Source organism: Petaurus breviceps, unplaced genomic scaffold (assembly GCF_028583685.1).
Source record: "Petaurus breviceps papuanus isolate PSGF00001 unplaced genomic scaffold, PetGlider_PUasm1.0 582, whole genome shotgun sequence".
In the NCBI taxonomy this organism is placed as follows: Eukaryota; Metazoa; Chordata; class Mammalia; order Diprotodontia; family Petauridae; genus Petaurus; species Petaurus breviceps.
Window position 1 is genome coordinate 11,015,225 of NW_027186390.1, and position 19,325 is coordinate 11,034,549.

The 19,325-nt window shown below is 38.1% G+C and overlaps 1 protein-coding gene across 3 annotated transcripts in view; it reads right to left on the reverse strand.

Moving 5' to 3' along the window:
- The window catches only part of BPHL (biphenyl hydrolase like), a 467,045-nt gene that overhangs the window by 35,022 nt on the left and 412,698 nt on the right, over positions 1-19,325 (reverse strand). For 2 of the 3 annotated variants that reach the window (XM_069103593.1, XM_069103592.1), the window contains exons 2-4: positions 19,189-19,297; positions 6,576-6,679; positions 2,577-2,743 (exon numbers count right to left, since the gene is read on the reverse strand). In XM_069103593.1, coding sequence (XP_068959694.1) covers positions 2,577-2,743; positions 6,576-6,679; positions 19,189-19,277 — 360 coding nt within the window. In that variant the 5' untranslated portion in view covers positions 19,278-19,297. The remainder of the gene's footprint in view (positions 1-2,576; positions 2,744-6,575; positions 6,680-19,188; positions 19,298-19,325) is intronic. The other variant, XM_069103594.1, reaches the window with a different exon arrangement.

Here is a 19,325-nt window from a genome sequence, read left to right on the forward strand (position 1 = left end):
CACCTCAGATACTTACTAGCTGTTCATTGAAGACAAGTTACTTAGGGCTTTTCTAAGTCTACCTGGATAATCTACCTCTGACGGTTGTGGTAAGGCTCATATGCAACAATGTATCTAAGTAAAATGCTGCGTAGAACACACAAAGTGCTATAGAAATGTCATCAATGTTTATTTTTACATTTTTTCCCCTTCATAAATAGGAAGGAATGGCAATACTGTAGCATCTCCTAAGGATCAGGGAAATTGCTTTGCACAGAAGGTGTAACAAATTGATTCCCTATTAACAGGTAAGTATAAAGTGACGGCTTAGGAACTGAAAAAGACAACTAGCTTTTTCAAGCATCACCGTCAGGCAAAGCGCTAAGTAACATGACACAAAGAAAAGCAAAAACTGTCCCTGTTCTCAGAGTTCACAGACCAATGGGGAAGACCCAACCAGATACATACTGAATAAACTGGGCGTGGGGGACAGCGAGTCAGGAGACAGAATGCCCTGGGCCAGTCATACCAAGGAGACCAGAGTACTTGGAGAGAAAAGAGGGCTAAGAAGACTGGAAAGGTAGGAAGGGCCAGGGCTTTGAAAACCAAACAGAAGATTTCATATTTGATCCTGGAGGTAAAAGGGAACTACTGGAGTTGACTGAATGGAGGTGATGGAGATAATATGGTCAGATCTGCATTTCAGGAAAGATCAATTTAACAGCTGAGTGGAGGATGGCTTAGAATGGGGAGAGTTTTGAGGCAGGGAGCCCACCCAAGTAGACTATTCCAATAGTCTAGTCATGAGGGGATGAGGGCCTACACCAGAAAGATGGCAATGTCAGAGGGAAAAGGGGGTATATATAAGAAATATTAGGAAGATGAAACGACAAGACGTGACCACTGACTGCATATAGTGGGTGAGAGAAGGGATTCAAAGATGGCACCTAGGCTTTGAGCCTGGGTAACTAGGAGGAGTCACAAAAGCAGAGGTCTTGGAGGGGAAGAGAGATAACGAGTGCAGGTTTGAATGCATTGAGTTGAAAAAGTTCATAGGACATACAGTTTAAGATGTCTAAAAGACAACTGTAGATGTGAGACTAGATGGGGGGGAGGACAGAGCTGGATAAGTAGATCTGAGAGTCATCTCCATCACTGAAACCATGGGAGCAGATGAGGTCACCAAGTAAAATCATATGAAGAGGGTACAACATAGAGGCTCAGAGAAACCCTACAGTAGCATGCATAGTGTAGCTGAAGATCTAGCAAAGGAGACAAAGAAGGAAGTGGTCAGAGAGGTAGGAAGGAGAACAAGAAGAGAGTAGTCATGAAAACCTAGAGAGCAGAAAGTATCAGGGAGAAAAGGGTGAACATAGTGTTGAAGGCTGAAGAGAGTTGAAGAAATAAGGAAGGAAGAATAAGCATTTTTATAGCACTTAATAGGCACCAGACATTGTGCTCAGTGTTTTACAAATATCATCATCTTATCCCCATCTCACGGTTGAGGAAATGACGACAATCAGTCGGTTAAGTGAGTTGCCCAGGATCACACAGCTAGAAAGTGTCTGAGGCTGAATCTGAACTCAGGTCTTCCTGATTTCAGGCCTAGACCTCTATTCAGTGAGGCACTACAAGTTTCCCAAGGTCACGAAGGATGAAAATTGAGAAAAGACCATGAGACTTATCAGTTAAGAGATCATTAGTGACTTTGGAAGGAACAGTTTCTGTTGAATGATGAAGTTAGAAACCAGACAGCAAAAAGTTAAGAGGAAAGAAATATAAGTGCAAGTAAAAGTATAAGGAGGGGGCGGCTAGGTGGCGCAGTGAGTAAGGCGTGGGCCCCGGTGTCAGGAGGACCCAAGTTCAGTTCTGGCCTCAGACACTTAGCACCCACACAAAAAAACTAGCCGTGTAACCCTGGGCAAGTTACTTAACCCCAACTGCCCTCCAAAAGGCAAAAAAAAGAAAGAAAAGTATAAGGAAAGAAGTAGGAGCACTTCCTGTAGATGGTCTTTTGTAGAAACAAAGAAAATGTTCTAAAATAATCAGAGGAAGGGATTTAAATAAGGCAGAGAACACTAAAAACTAAAATTCTTACATTTGATCGTATTGGGGCTGAGGAAAGCTTCACCATAACACTAATTGTTGTAATGGAAAGAAAGGCAGATTTCTTTTTTGGAACAGACAAAAGTTCTTATGTTTATTATATTCCCTCATTTTATGTTCTTTAAGTATTAGTAATAGTACTCTGGGACCTAGAAAATACATAAATGTTTAATAATATCTTTGAATATATGAAGTATTCTTTTGTGTCAGAAGATAGATGCTACTTTCTTTCTCTAAAGGAAAGAACTAGAGGAAGTGAGTTTACCTTTCGACTAAAGGCTCCTACCATAAGGTCATTTACACTAAGCGTGATTAAACTGACTACCAATGGAGGTACTGAAATATTTCTTCCTAGTCATGTTTTAGAGAGTGACAGACAAGTATCTATCCTAAATGATTTAAGTATAGGCAGCTGGTTGTTTTTAAGACACAGTTGAACAAAAGTCAAATGAAGAAAAATTCTTTCTTCTGTCCTCCTCCAACTCTGTTACCTTCATCAGATCAACAGCATCTTTTGCGTCCCTTTCAAAGAAGTCCACTGGGAAATCACGATTTGGGGGGATGGAATGGCCATATCCCCGAGGATCCCAGGCGACTACAGTAAACAGTTGCTTATTCAAGTTCTTGAGTTGGGGTCCAAAATCACTCTGTCCACTTCCTAAAAACAGCCACTTGGTTACTTACCAATTAACACTTCAATTATATATAAAACATTATGTTTTTAAAAGATAGTAACAGAAACATCTTTAAAATAAGGATCTAGTTGCAATGTAGGGTCATCATAAACAGCTATTCCCTGGCTTTTCTGTTTACTCTCCAGTTCTATCTAGAGTTCCCCCCAATGGCTATTTTGGGAAAGGCAGTTTTTCAGACATAGGGACATGGTGGTTCCTTTAGTAGTTTCCTGTACTTTTTTAAGACCTCGAGTACTCACTAATCCTGATTTACTTATATTTAGAATTATTGAAACAGAACAAAAGCAAACATGGACTTATGGCACTGAAAATTTTACCTTGAAAGATTTTTAAAGTAATTACCACAAATAAGAGGCTCCTCAATAATGATATGCAAAATTACATGATTAAGAATTTGACAAGAGACAGTTTTCTTCAAAAAAATTTAAAAATTTTTTAAATTTCAGACAATTTTACTATGCAAATTGGGTTAGCCTGACATTATCTTTTTGTTTTTGGTAACAATGGGCTAAAATATTCAAAAGGAAAAGTTCTAAGAAACTCAAGCAATTAACATTTTCAAGACTTTCTTAATTAGAAAGCTTAGCAAATTCATACATGCCAATAGGCAGAACTGTATTCAGATGTTCTAAAGACTACATCAGGGGGAACTCAATACCCCCAACCTATCTACTCAGCTTTTGTCACCATTCATCAATGCTTAATATATTAATTGGTATTAGTATAAATTAACATATTAATACCTACATACTCATGAATGTGACTACATTCATATTTGTCATACTCTTTTCATAGATTTGTACAAAGGTACAGACTGAAAGAACTAAACTGATATCAAATAAGAATTAAAAGCAAAACTATTTCATTTCTGTGTGACCCCTCACAGGCCATTCCATAAACAGGCACCAATCTCCAGATTTGGATATTCTACCAAATTTCCTATCCAAGATGCTGGCTATCATAGAAACCATGGGATCATTCTACTCTGTTAATTTTATCTAACCTAACTTCAGACAATCCATTTGTAGACTGTGCCTGATGCCACAATCAAAGACAGATGACTGCAACTAAAACCTGGCCCTGCTACTCAGAGCAAAGCTACCCTAGTAGAGCCTGTGATCTCATTCTGTCCTAAGGGATATTCCAGTTATTTTTTTCATTCTGAGTTAAGAGATATTCCACATTTTTTACTCTGAGAAATACATTTCATTAAATTACTATGTTTTATTATTCTATCTGAAAACGTATCAAAAATTTCTCAGAGTAATTCTAACTTGGCATTCACTCAAGATCAATTCTAAAAAATGTAAGTTAGTTACTGCCTGACACTGATATTTGTGGAACTTTGTAGTGTTTTTCTTTCACATTAGAAGCTTCCAAAACTAGTGTTAAAACTGCACAAAATGCTATTTAAAATTAATATGATCATGTATTGATCTGATGATTACTTTTGTGAAATTTCCCATAAAACTAGTGCTTAATACTATACACTAAATAAAATCAACAAAATTAAATTTTTAAAAATGGTCAAGGCTTGCAATAATCATGGAATTTTAGTTTGGAAGGATCCTTAATTTAACCCTTTTACTGCATCCAGGAATCCCCTATACATCATCCCAATAGTTTGAACACTTCCCAGTGGCAAGGGACTTACTAATTTAAAGGACAGCCTATTCCTTTTCTTCATAGGATTTAGAGATGGAAGGTACCTTATAAGCCACCTAATCTAACATCCCTACTTTTATGAATGAGGAAACTGAGGCTTAGAAATAAAGTGATTTGCACCAAGATAGTATCAGAGATAGGATATGAACCCAGATTCTCCAACTTCCCCTGTCCACTGAAGAGTTAAGATTTGAACCCCTGTCTTCTGATGACAAATCTAGAGCTTTTTACACCATACTAGAAATTCTAATAATCAGAAGTCTCTGTCTTATATGCACCAAATTCTAGTTTCCTCTAATTTCCAACCAATGGTCTACCTTCTAGATCTACAGAGGTTCAAGCTTGACCCTCATTCCATATTACAGCCTTTCAAATATTTGAAGACAATGAACATGTCCTCTTCTTATCCAAGCTAAATATACCAGTTCCTTCAACCATTTTTCACATGATATGATTGAGTTTATCCTGGCTATCTTCTTTTGTCATGGCTCCTCCTAAAACATAGTGCCCAGAATTAAACAACATAATAAGAAGCAATGGTGAAAAGTATGTTGGAACTCAGGATCATTAAGACTTGGGTTTGACTGTTTCATCATGAGACAAGTTACTTAACCTCTGAGTTAATTTTCCTCATCCATAAAATAGGGGTAATGTAGTACTTGCAAGATCTACTTTTAGTGGGGGGCTAGGTGGTGCAGTGAGTAAAGCACCGGCCCTGGAGTCAGAAGGACCTGAGTTCGGTCTGGCCTCAGACACTTAACACCCACACAAAAAAACTAACCTTGGGCAAGTTACTTAACCCCAATTGCCCTCCAAAAGGCAAAAAAAAAAAGAGAGAGAGAGATCTACTTTAAGGCACTGTAATGAGGACAATCTTAACAAATATTAAAGCACTACATAAAAGTAAAATTTTTCCAAATGTGTTCTTACCCTTCCTCTTTTTATTTAAGCTTACTGTAAAAGAATTTGGAGAATGGTATATTGAAATAAATGATTAAAAATAATCTTTAAGGCAAGACTTGGGAAATTTTGCTTTAGATCTAGAAATAAGCTACAAAATTCAGAAGCCAGGCAACTTCCCCTTCCCCTACCCCACCAGACATCAAGGGGGAAAATTCAGCATATTGCTATAGAGGCATTGCATCTGAAAATTAGAGAGTCAAGTAAGAGCCACCAAGGATCTTAAAGGAATCCTTAATGAGGCAGTTCACTATATCTCCTCAGCATATTTCCAGGTCACATCTGGGAAAAGAGCCCCCCTGGCCAGTGATGTCTCACCAACAGCCAAGCTCTAACTCTCACTCTAGAATGGGAGCAGGACAAGCTCAAGGGTGGCTGTTAACCAAGTAATGCTACCTCGTAGTGACAACTTTGATTCAAGTCATCATAATAGTAAAAATGTGAATAAACACGAAGGATGGAGAAGAATTAAGTGCTCTTCTATGTTTTCAAATAACTCTGTGCCTGAACTACTGGGAATCTGGTGAAATTGCTGGGCAGCAGGATTTGTTGAGCCCTGTTTTAAGGTCCATCACAGTTAAGTACATGGTTCAATCTACTCTACCTTCTACATATAACATACTCCCACGAGAAAGTGGGTGGAATTATATTATCCTGAGGCATTATTTTTTGTAACTTTTTTATTTTTGGAAAAAATTTTATATTTTTTTCCAATTACATGTATAAAAAGCAATTTTTAACATCCTTTAAAATTTTTTTTGAGTTCTGAAGCATTCTCTTTAACAAAAGAAATATGCATCAATTCCATTCCTTTACTGGAAAGGTGAAAGTCTAATATTTTAGATTTTCAACAAAAGTTAGAACTGAAAAGGTTTGGGGTTTAACCATCATTTAAATATCAAATTTAATTAATTCTAATTTTCTATTTCCTTTCCCAGAAAGAATTCTAGACAGAATGTTTTACTGTATTTCCAAAGTGTTCAAAGTCTCAAAAGCCTCTAGAAAGTGATATATTTTTCTAAAACATTAATATCAAGGTTGAGAGCATTACCAAAAAAATTCTATAAGATGTTGAAAGGAATAACCAATATCTGGCAAACAGAACTATAACTATATTGCATTTTAAATCATGCAAGCATAAGAGTTCTAATGAAAGTCCGAATTCCACACCTAACATTCCAGGAAGTAGCAGAACTGCATGCTTTCCTTCTCCAGTCTGATGATAATGGAGGTGGACACCATTCACTTCCACTTTAGCAGAGGTTATTGAAGTACTGGAAGAACAATTCCCATCCCACAAAAGAGAATTATTCATTAGTGTAAATTTAACATGACAAAATTACTATTTTATAGACTAATAATAATAAACCAATCCTCATTTTTCTTAGCAAGGATTAATCCTTACCTTTTGAATCCAATTCTCTTCTCCTCTTAATAAAAGAGTATTTAATGACAAGGAGTTGAGGACCAATGACAGACTTCCACTAGAACAAGAAACTTCCAAAGCATTGCTTTATTCACTCAAGCATTTCCTAAGCATCTACTACTTGGTCAGGGCCCATCTTAGACACTGAGATTACAAGGATAAAATAGTCCCTGCACTCTAGGTGATTAAACTGTATTGGGGGGGAAAAAGTGTACACAGAAAGTCAAATACAACATAGATAAACATTTCTGACAACTAGGGGCAGAGAGGAATCAGGATTGCTTCATCTAGTTGGTCAAGTTTGAGGTAAGCTTTGAAGGAAGCTGGGGATACTAGTCTACCTGAGGAAAAGAGGAAAGGCATTCCAATAAGTCTGAAAAGACAGCCTGAAGCCTATCCTTCACAGATGGTGAAGGACTTTAAATGCCAAACTGAATTTATTTAATGTAGAGGCCAGAGGGAACCTGTGCAGTTTCTTAATCTGGGAAGTGATAGTCAGACTTTGCTTTATTAGTATTAATCTAGCAGCTGTATGGAATATGGATAGAGGAGCAGACTGAAGGCTGGGAGATCAGTTAGGCTACCACAGTTTTCCTGGTGACAGGTGATAAGGCACTGAACCAGAGCACCAAGGTAAATGAGTTAGATGTGCGTGCCACAGGCAGAAACCCTGAGGTTCTTGGCTGACAGGAATACAAGGGATGAGTTTGAACTGGGACACACTCAGTGCCATAGTAACTATGTTGATTCTCTTGGGGGCCAGTCAGTCCAAGAAACCTGAAGAAGGTATTAGGGATTCCTGAAGGGCTCTGGGTTATCTGTAAAGTCCCAGAATGATTTGGGGTCCAGCTCAATAACAATGACATGCTTATGCTAAATTCTAGAGCAACTACTTAATGGGTTTATCAATGACATACTGGGGCCAGTTCCAGAGAAAAGTACATTATGGATAGATTTACCTAAGGTATACAAATCTAGTTGCCTCAAATGTAACTTTCTAGTCTATTCCTGTAACAATTGGAATTTAACAAAAGGGCAAACTGAGGCAGATCTCTAGGCAAGATAACATTTATTGGGGGGGGGGGGGAGACGGCAGTGGCATGCTACTTGTCAATAAATGGGTCAATGGCTTGCCTCCATTTATGCCAAAGACCCTGAGCAAAAGGACAATTCCCCTTTTATAGGTTTGGGAGAGTACAGAACAAAGAATAGAGCAGGGTGGAAGACATCATGGGAATAAGAGAAACATGATTGGTTTGAAGTCTGGTAATGGGGGCTAGCAATGCCCCCCTTCTCTCAGGAGACTAAGAAGTATTCATTGTTTGAGTCCAAGTGAGAGATAGTGGCCTAGACTTTTAGACAGCAAACCAGATGTTGAAGGATAACTTGTAAAGGATGATAAGTAAATATATCAGGCCTGGCTCTCTTGCTTTCTCACACATTCCTCAAGGTTAGCAAAATTCCTTGAGGCAAGAATAGATCAGTGATCAGCAGGAGAGCTGGATTTCTAATTAACCTGTTACCAGTGAGCTGAATTCTGAAGCATGTTCAAAGACAAAAAAAAAAATGATTGAAGCAGTTACAGGACTAGAACAGTTACAGGACAAAATCAATTAATTGTAAATATGATCAATAAAAAATGGTACAGGATCAATCTTAATCTTCTCATTCCCTATTTCTCCTGTTTTCTTTCTATTTCAGTCATGTTTTTTCCCCTTTTATTTGCCCTCAAACAATTACTGAAATAAAATATATTTTTAAAAATGAAATATCATTTCTTCCCCTAATTTCAACTAATTCATTAAGTAATAACATGTGTATTTTCACAGAAATTTTTTTTAATAGTCTCAGGAAAATTATAAAATGACTTTAGAGTAATGAATAATGGCAATGAATAAATGATTAAAAGTTCATTTTCCATAGAAAGTCTAAGAAAAAGGTTTTTTAAATGACAGTAATTAACTTAAACTATCAAGTCACTAATTATCTAGTCCACTTATCCACACCTTCTATGTGTTTTGAAATGTTATACTATTAACATTAATAAATGTTTGTTGAATGGAATTGTTTTGAGAGCTTGAAAGTCAATATAAATGAAATACTTTACAATAACAGTAAGGATTTTAAAAGCATCTACAAATATGCAATAGATCAGATAAAGAAAACTATGACAGGAAAAATTGCTGTTAAAATATTATTACATTTACTTTTAAAGTGACATAACAATGTAAAATAGAAATATGACACCTTTCCAACACCTAATTCAAGATATTTTAGAGCAGATATCACCATAACTGGTTTCCTTTATAACTCTACATACTTTATTTTATGCACTGAAAAATACTCTGAGAAGGGATCCATTTACCACCAGACTGTCAAGGGGATCCATGATACAAGAACTCCTGCTTTAGAAATAATTTCCTGACTGAAATGGTTATTTGGACTTTGGGTAAATGTTACATTCTGGTTAAAATAAAATTAAAACATGCTCAGGATGAGAAACTTTCATTAAAATCAATTCAAACATTTATTAAGCACCTGTAGAACAGTGCCAGGCCACTGTAGGAATATTAAAAATTTAAAGCAGACAAAAAAGTTGTATCAGATTCCTTGTCCTCATGGGGTTTACATAGGTATGTATGCTAACACAAAACATATAATACAAATTTATGTAAATGCATTATAGAGGTGTAAACAGAATTAACTTTAAGTTCAATTGAATATAAACATGGATTTTTTGGGGGGGGGGAATTGTTTTCTTTTTTTCTGGGACACTGATTATATTTTAGTAATAATTTGAAACTGGATTAAGGATTTTACATTTTTGCATTAGTAAAGAAAAATTTTAATTTGTGTGTGTTTTGAAGTCTGTCTTATAATATTAAGAGACAGAGGTGCTCACTGAACAAGTCAGGCACTCATGGATCTTTAATAAGATTCTTTCTTCAGCTTATACAGACCATTATCTCTATCAAGTTCAGGGTTCTGGTAAAAACAGAAAGAGCATATGGCATGTAAAAACTGAATTCCTCTGAACTTTCAGGTGAAATATGGGTTTCTAATTTGATGTTCTGATAGTTTGTTGTTATTAAGGTTAGCTCCATGATATCTGAACTGGTTTTTAACTACATGAACTAGCTAACCTAGAGAGCCTCCAGAAGTGACTTAGAAACAGAGAAGCAGATCTATAGGAAAGAGCAATTCTCCAGAACAACCATGGGAATGAGGCCTATTCCGGAATCTCCAAGGGAAGTTTCCAAGAACCAGATGGTTACTAGGACAGCTAAGATCCAAGGTGAAATAAGCTGAATAAATGGACATTTAGAGTGGGTTGCTAGGAACAAACTGGTCAAGGAGACTTTGTGTTATTCAATACTGATGTTCATAGTTTGTCATGTGTTCCAATGTTCATGTCTGCCTGATAAATCAGAAAAATTATGTAGAGTTTTCCTAGATTTTTAACAAAGACCAAGTTTCTCAGGCTTCTCGTGGACAAGATGTAGAGATGTGGGATAAGCAGCAGAACAGCTTAGCAAATCTGAAACAGGCCAAATAACCATAACCAAAGAGTAATGATTAGATACCAACTTCAAGTAGGTCCATGCTTGTACATGTACTGTTCATCATTTTAATCAATTACTTGGATACAGGAATGCATATCAAAATTACAGCTAATGTAAAGAGAAATAGCTTTTTAAAATGGCTGAGTCAGTTTTCAAAAAGATCCAAAAAGGTTAAGGTACTGGGCCAAATCTATTATGATAAAATTTAACAAGGATATATGTAAATTCTTCCATTTAGGATAAAAAAACATCAATTTTTACAAATTCAAGATGAGACAGGCATGGTTAGACAGCAACTCATCTGAAAAAGATTTCAAGGGCTTAATAAACTCCAAGTTCAATGAATAAGTAATATAATATGGCCGTCAAAAAAAGCTGATCCAAATTTGGGCTGTACTGTGAGGCAATCAATGATCAAGACTAAGGAAATGATAGCCCTGTTGTACTCTGACCTGGTCAGACCACATTTGAAATATTATGCTCAGTTCTGGGCAACAAAATTTGGACAGATACTGACAAAATGGAGCTTATCTAGAAGGCAATGAGGATGGTCAAAGTCCACACATTATTAACAGGGGTTGAGAAGCAGATTGCCACATAGCATTACAAACAGATTGCAAAAAGCCACACTCAGACATAAAAATTCTTACCTTTTACTTCTCTTCAAATTTCAACTCTGTAACAAGACATGAACTAGAAATCTAGAGCATTTTGTGACTTACAATGAGGAAAAGATGAAGACAGTGGTGGTATTTTAACAGAAGAGATGATTGAGCAGTTGCTATCAATTAACATTTATTAGGTGCCTACTATATGACAGACACTATTTGAAGTGTCTGGGATACAAAGACAAACATGAAATATTCTTGCTCTTAAGGATGTTTTATTTTATCAAGGTAGAAAACACATGTAAGGGACAAATTTATTGTTCTGTTTGGCTCCAGGTCCAGAAGTAGAAGCAAAAGATAACAGTGCAAGCAGATAAATTCAGGCTTGATATAAGGAAAAGTTTCCTAAAAATTATACCTACACATAAAAGGAATGGGCTTTCTTAAAAAGTAATGAATCACTTCTCACTAGAAGAGGATTTTTGTTCTGCTGTGGACCACAGGTCTCTAATTTCCTTCTAAGTAAGAATTTCTCTACACGATTTGTTTTTCATTGATGTCAGTCAATCAATAAATACTTATTAAGAGCCTACTCTGTGTCAGGCACTGTGCTAGGCACTGGGGATATGAAAGAGGCAAAAGATAGTCCTTGCCCTCTAGAAACTTACAATCTAATGGGGGAGACAACATGCAAACAAATACTTATAAAACAAATTATACTCAGTATAAACAGTAAGTAATTAACAGAGGAAAGGTACTGAAATTAAGAGGGGGGGGGTGGAGAAGGCTTGCTGAAGTTGGGATTTTAGTCAAGCCTTAAACTAAGCTAGGGACATCAGTAAATGGAATGGTGGAGGGAGAGTGTTCCAGGCATGGGGGCCAGCCAGAGAAAATGTCTGGAGATAAGAGATGGAACATTTTGTTTGTGGAATTGGCCAACAGCCCAGTATCATTGAAACCCATGGTATGCCAAGGAGGAACATGTAAAAAGACTGGAAAAGGGAGAGGAAAAGCTCTGAATGCCATCGTGAGCATTTTATATTTGGTCCTAGAGGCCAAAGAGAGCTAAACATGATGAGACCTGTGCTTTAGAAAAACCACTTTAGTGACTGAATGTAGGATGGACTGGAGTGGGGAGAGATTTGAGGCAGGCAGACTGAGAAGCCAGATAGGTAAATTTGAGAATCATCAGCATAGGTGGGGTGCTGATGAGATCAAGTGAAGTCATAAAATGGGAAAAGAGAAGAGCACCAAGGAGAGAACCCTGAAGAACTCCAGTGGTTAGATGGTGTGATCTGAAAGAGGATCCAGCAAGAGGCAAGAGATAGGAGAATCAGAAGATTGGTATCCCAAAGACCAAGACAGAAAAGAGTACCAAGGAGGATTCATCAACAGTGTCAAAGGTTTCAGAGAGGAAAAGGAGAATGAAGATTTAGGAAAGACCAACAGATTTGGCAATCATCAGTTACTTTAGAAAGAGCAATTTTGGTGGATTGATAAGGTGTAAAGCTGGAATATAACAGGTTAAGAGTGAAAGGAAAGTGGAAGCACCTATTGTAGATGTAGATGTCTTTTTTGAGTTCAGCCACAAAGGACAGAAAAGATATAGGACAAGAGTTAGCAGGGATGGAAGGATCAACTGAGGAAGACATGGGCATGTTTGTTTGGGCAGTAGGAAATGAACCAGGAGACAGAGTGAGATTGAAAATAAGTGAAAGAGGGCAGCTAGGTTGCTCAGTGAGCAAAGCGCCGGCCCCAGAGTCAGGAGGACCTGAGTTCGGTTCTGGCCTCAGACACTTAACACCCACACAAAAAAAACTAGCCGTGTAACCTTGGGCAAGTTACTTAACCCCAATTGTCCTCCAAAAGGCAAAAGAAAAGAAGTGAAAGAGTGGGGATAACAGAGAGGACAATCTGTTGGAGAAGATGGGATGGAATGGAATTGCTTGAACAAACAGAAGGGTTTGCCTTGATAAGGAATAAGGTCACCTCATCATATGAGACAGGGGTGAAGGAAGGTATAGAGGCAGAAGGCATCTGACTGATAGATGAGGAAGAGGGAGTTTACAATTAATGGTCTCTTTTCTGTAAAATATGAGGCAAGGTTCCCAGCTGGGGGAATGGTACAAAGGGAAGTCCTGGGAGGTTTGAGATGGGATGAAAAGGTTTGGAAGAGCTGCTGTGGAGAAGGGAATAGTGAGATGAGAAGAGAGGCATAGTACAATTGCCTAAGTCCAGTGGAGATAAAATAAATCTGTAGTGGACCCAATAATAATGATTATTTTTTTTCTCCATCTTTGTTCAGCAACAAGAGTATAAAGTGAAGGTGACAAATAGTGAGAGTGATCCAAGACTGAGGTTTGGTTGGTTGTAATCCGCCATATGATAAGGGGCCTGGGGATTTAAGAGAGGACAGTGTAGAGTTGCACTGGTTTACCAAGGGGTTAAGGCAGGGAGAAAAGAAAGTGGATAGTGCAGGATAAATATCTTATGAGAGAAGTGAAGGTTCAGAAGACTGGAGGTCACAGAGTAGACAAAGACTTTTCTAAGAGAAGGCAGAAGAATAGGTGAAAAGTCAATAGATTTTGGTTGGAGAAGGGGATTTCCAAGTTCTTGAACACAGAAGGGGGTGAGGGCAAGATCAAGGATATGACCATATTTATGTGTGCCTGAGTTGGAATGGAATAGCTCATGGGAGGTGTGTAAATTAGGAACTGAGTGATTAGGATAATTGAGAGAGAATTAAATATATGTTTAAGTCCCTTAGGATGAAGGCAAGATTTGGGGAACACAGAAAAACTAGAACATATGAAGAGCATGAACTTCAAAGGATAAGAGGAAGGGGGAGAAACTGGAAATGGCAATGGGGAATAAGGAGTATTACAACTCTTCCACCTCAACCAATAAGTTAAAAGTAAAGGTGCAGTCCATACTGTAAAGGGTGACCTGGGAGGCTGTGTTGTCTGGAATAACAACTTTCAGTAAGAGCTGGCATATGGAAGGAATAGAAGAGGAAAATATTTAACATGAGGTTTCTTGCCTATGTAACCAGTATTCCAGAGAGCAAAATGGCTGAAGTTAGGCTGAAACTTTGGGGTGATTTAATTTGGCATATGTAATTCTCTGAACAATTAGTTATACTGGAAGAGAGGGTATTTATTTCTACTTCAATGATTTCCTTTGTACCTATTTTCCTTTTAAAATACTGTAATGCCAAGCAAAGGCAACTTCCCAAGGTTCAAAATACCAGCATAGCTGTTCTCCATTTTATTCAGTGACAAATTAAGAACAGAGAAAATCAAAATATAGCATGATTCAAAATACAGCATTTACCAAGTGTAATTCAATCAAGTACTACTCCACCCCTGGACATTACATTCATTTAATCAATCACAAAGTCCCTCTTCTAAATACTACTCCACCCCTAGGCAGTACATTCATTTAGTCAATCACAAAGCCCCTCTTCTCAAATGGAGATTAGTTTCCAATCATAAGTAAAGTACATTCATTTGTTCAATCACACAGCACAAAAAAAGTCAAAAAGTTTCCCATCCTTGGATTACAACTGAATAGGCCATCTACCCCAGAGTTACAACAAGCTTAAGCACAGCATTTAATACCCAAAGAGAGGTCTTTCTTCATCTTGACTGGAGGCAAGTTCTCAGCAATCTTTGTTCCTGGGGAGACAAAGCTTTAACAAGGCCACAAGATACATTGCCAGTTTCTTCATTAATTCATTCTCTGTCTGCAGAACAGTCCTAGGACCCCTGGAAACATTAGCAAAACCCTCTTCAGGATTTCTGTGAACATACAACAAGAAAATCCTTCTTCAGGGTTTCTGAACCAACAGCAAGGTTCCAGAACCTCTGCAACAACAGCACTGTCCTTCAGTGGACAGAATTCACTCTCTGTCTACAGAACAGTCTCAGGAGCTCTGAACCAACAGCAAGGTTCCAGAACCTCTGCAACAGGACTGTCCTTCAGCAGTGGATGAATCTGCCAAAACAACATCAAAACAGACAAAGTACCAGCATAATAGCCATGTCTCCTCAGTCCTTGGCAGCTCTGGGTGGCAGCTCTAAAAAGTCCTGGGCAGTTCAAACTGGCCCTCAGCAATCCTCTCCATTTCTGCCTCCATGCTGCTGCTTCCAAAAAATTCTTCTGCCTTTCTCTTTGCTTGTGTCTCTCTAAATTCACATCATCAGTTCCTCCCAGTTCAGCTCTCTCTTTTCACGTCAACAAGTCCATCCCATAAGTGGGATTCACAAGCTCTGGGTTTTAACACAATCAATCCAAAAACCAAGCCAATACAGGGGGATCTTTAAATTCTATTACTATTACAAATACCTCCTAAAATTAAAATTGGAAAAAAAGTTCATGCTAAACTCTCCTGGCAATACTTAGTCTAAACTACCTAGTCCCTGTTTCATTATGCTGAAATAAATCTCACATATAGGAAAAGCTTTTCGTACTCCTATCAGTTCCTAGCTTTGTGTTAGGAGTAATAACACATTAAATTGTACAGAGAAACAAACAGATTTGTAAAATGGTTAATTCAAGGTCAGATGAACCTGGTTTTAAGAGCTATTTTAGAAATAATGGAGATTTTAAGTGACTATTGTAAAAGATAAAGGGAACGAGAGCACATTTTAACCACTACAAAACTGTAGTAGTTTAAATATTCACATAACCATGATATTACTTAATTTAAAATACATTCAATGGCTATTAATGAGGGAAAATGGACTTTTCTTTTTTTCCACTTTATTCCTTGAGGCGGTGCATACTAATGTTTTTCTAGTTAAATCAAGATAAAGAAGTACCTATAATTTTAAAATTCCAAAAATGAGTTTACCTCCTAGACAAAAAGATATTTATGAAGCCAGTAAATTTATTATGTGAAAGAAAAAAGAATTGCCTATTTTTTCCCTTTGTAACTCTCATTGCAGGAAAACCATTCCTCAATACAAATCAGAAAACATGGTAGGCAAAAGCTAAAGGCTTCATTTGGTACTTACTATACTAATAAAACAATCAGTATGATAATACCAGCATGGCAGTAGATGTTATGTGGTACATGGCACATAGCAGGCCCTCAATAAATGTTTACTGATTGATTAGAATGGACAGGACACTGGACTTGGAGTCAGGAAGACTTGGGTTTAAATCCTACCTCAGACACTTAGTACTTGTGTGACTGTGGAGAAATTACTTAGCATTTCTTGTTTCTTCATCTGTAAAATGAAGGTGTTGAACTAGATAGCCTCTAAGGTCCCTTCCATCTCTAAAAACCTGTGATCTATGACCCCTTTTAGGAAGCTGTGTAAACTTAAAACAAGATTAATCATTAATAGGTTATATATTTTTAACATTTATCCAAGTGGCAAAGAATTCATTCAAATGTATCTCTCTTAGCCAGAAATTACAAATTTAAACTAATCAGAGATTAAGGGTCCAGTTTGTGGTCATGGAATAAAAATAAAACCACCTGGTACATTTGGAGATTGAGTATGTTAACTTTAGCTTCATTAGAACCACGATTTATTCATCAGGTAGCCAGCCACAGCCTCAGAATAAACAGAACAAAGGTTACTTTGGCTGAGATGTAAAATGTTATACTAAAATCCCAAGAATCTATAATTATGAAAATAACTTTGGGGGGAATAGTATCGTGGTCAGCTCTTAGTGCCCAAATATTTTTCTTTAACGTATAATAATTCTTGGAGATTGTTTCCATCTTTCTAAATGGACAGGAGGTTTTCTAAACAGAATATCAGCCAAGATAATTGCAAAAATGTTAACAAAGAATAATAGTAGCTAATTTTTCTCCCAGGGAATATTCTCTTCACTCAGCTAAATCCTACCTATTCTTTGGTAATGTTCAGTTTACATAATTATTTTAGAAGACAAAGTGACCTTAGAGATTATTTTGTGTATGTTCCTCCTGATCCCCCCACTTCCCAGTTTTACAGATCAGGAAAACTGAGGTTCACAGAGAGCAATATATTCAAGGCCACACAGCTATTCCTCCTGGAGAAGTCACATATCAGTTTGTTTTCTCAACTGTTAAAATGGAATAATAATACTTGCAGAAGTTACCTCACAGTGTAACTATGAAGACAATACCTGTATAAGCCTTAAATGGCTATATAAATGAAACTTCAGCCCTCGTGGATCACCTCCTTTGAGCTCATGACAATTACTATTTGCCACTAGATCATTTGGTAATTATAAAATGTCTTTTGATATGCTTTGCTTTTAACTTCCCAAGTTTTCCTGTCTCATCTCCTTAACTAAATAGTAAATTTCTCCAGTTTGGGAGCAGGAACTTACATTTTTTTCTATTCCCCCCTAAGTATCTTATGTGAAGCCAGCATTTAATAAACATTTGATACTTAGAATGTAATGGAATAGATGGATTAGTTTAGGAAAGACATACCTTATTCTTTTGGGATTATTCAAAGGCTTATTTTCTTTAGGAGTGGCCACTTATTGCAGAAAGCCTATCCTGATCCTCCAACCACCTTCTAGTTCTCTCTCCACCCTCCAAGAAATTACTTTGTATCTATTTTAATTATCTGTGTACATGTTCTTTCTCACAATAGAATGTTAAGTCCTTAATAGTAGGACTTTGCTGCCTAGCACTGTGAAGCACATAATAGATTCTCCATTAACATTTGTAGGGATTTTGGCTGTCTATCCCAAAGGTTTAATTAAATCAAGGACTCACTGCAAGCCAATGAATCTTAATATGTACCTGTTATGGAATTCTGTATACAGTGGAAGATTTAAAAACAACCTATTTCACTCTGGTCCTCAAACTCTTCAAAAACCATCAGTTAATGAATTCATTGTACCAAAAGACAGCTAGTGAGAGAATTAAGAGTCAGGATAGGCCTTCTTTCAAAATCTGGCTCATATACTCCCTGATCCTTTAACCTCTCCTAATCTCAATTTCCTCATCTGTAAAACGGGGAGGTGCTTTGCATTCTTGAAAAAGAAATAGTGATGTGGGGAAAGACTGAAGGAAAAAGGAAAGGGGGACAGTAGAAGTGATGATGGATGGGTAGTGTCAAGGAAACATGGAACATCCAGGCTCTGAGATGGAGGACAGGAGGGCCTGGCCCACTACAGTCCATAGGGTCAGGGAGAGTCAACACGACTGAAAAACTGAAAAACAAAAGCTGTAATTATTACTATAGTAATTATTACTTGCAAAAAAAAAAAAAACCCAGTTAACCACAATTCCTCTAGGAAGAAATTCAGACTTCTTTTATTTTACAGTTAAAATGCATATCACACTAAACTGTCTTAAAATTCTATCTCTTCCAGAGCTTGATACATAATTCTCTAGACATTACAGGTGTCTAGCGTAGAAAAACAAAAACAAAAAAATTTACCTGCTTCCCTTCCTCCTCTGGGAGGAGATTACCTAGGGGAGTGACACAAGGTCAGGGCAAATCAGACAATCTGTCGTTTCTTTTCCTAAAGGCTGGGTTAGAAGCCATTCTGTACATTTTACACGCAAAGAAAGTCAGGTCCAGATTACGTGCCTTACTCATGATTACAGGCAGCCCACGGGCACTTTATTAAGCACCTACCATGTGCCAGGCACTAGGCTAAGGGATGAGAATACAAAGAGACAGAAAATGGTCCCTGCTCTCAAGGAACTTACAGTCTAACATGCAAACAAGATCTAGGGCAGTTAGCGAAGTCAGAGCCTCTGGCTTCAGCTGCTGTGGCTTTTCCCCCCTCTGCATCACATCCTCTGTATCTTAGAAATCCAGCTAAAATGAACATTAAGGACACTCAGACACAAACAAGAAAAGGAACCACCGGGAAACACGGACCGCAGGCGAGGTGCGCGCGCAATAAAGGACACCGCCCCCCCCCCGAGGTCTTCCAGGATTGGCTGGCCCGCGGCCCTCCCTTTTCCTTCCCGCAGCTGCACGAATCAGAGAGCGGGCTATGGGCGCAGTTCCCCCGCCCACGTGCGTAAGGGCCCCGTGCCCCAGCGCCTGCGCATGATTGCGGTCACTAGATAGTGAGGGAAGAACGAGTGGGGGCGGGGAGACTGGGAACTGAGCCCCCCCAACCCCAAGTACAATGCTGCCCTCCCCAAACCCCAAGACGGCATAACCCTTCCATTCCTCCCCCCCAACTCTGGAGGAGACAGGCGTGTTTACCCGTAGGCGGCAGCAGCCATGGCTCGGGGCTTTAGCCAGGAGTGGAGGCGCCGCAGCCGGAGAGAGGCCCGGTTAGCTAGAGCCGCCATGTCTGTGCTAGGCTCTGCCTGGAACGCATGCGCATGGCTCCCCCTCCC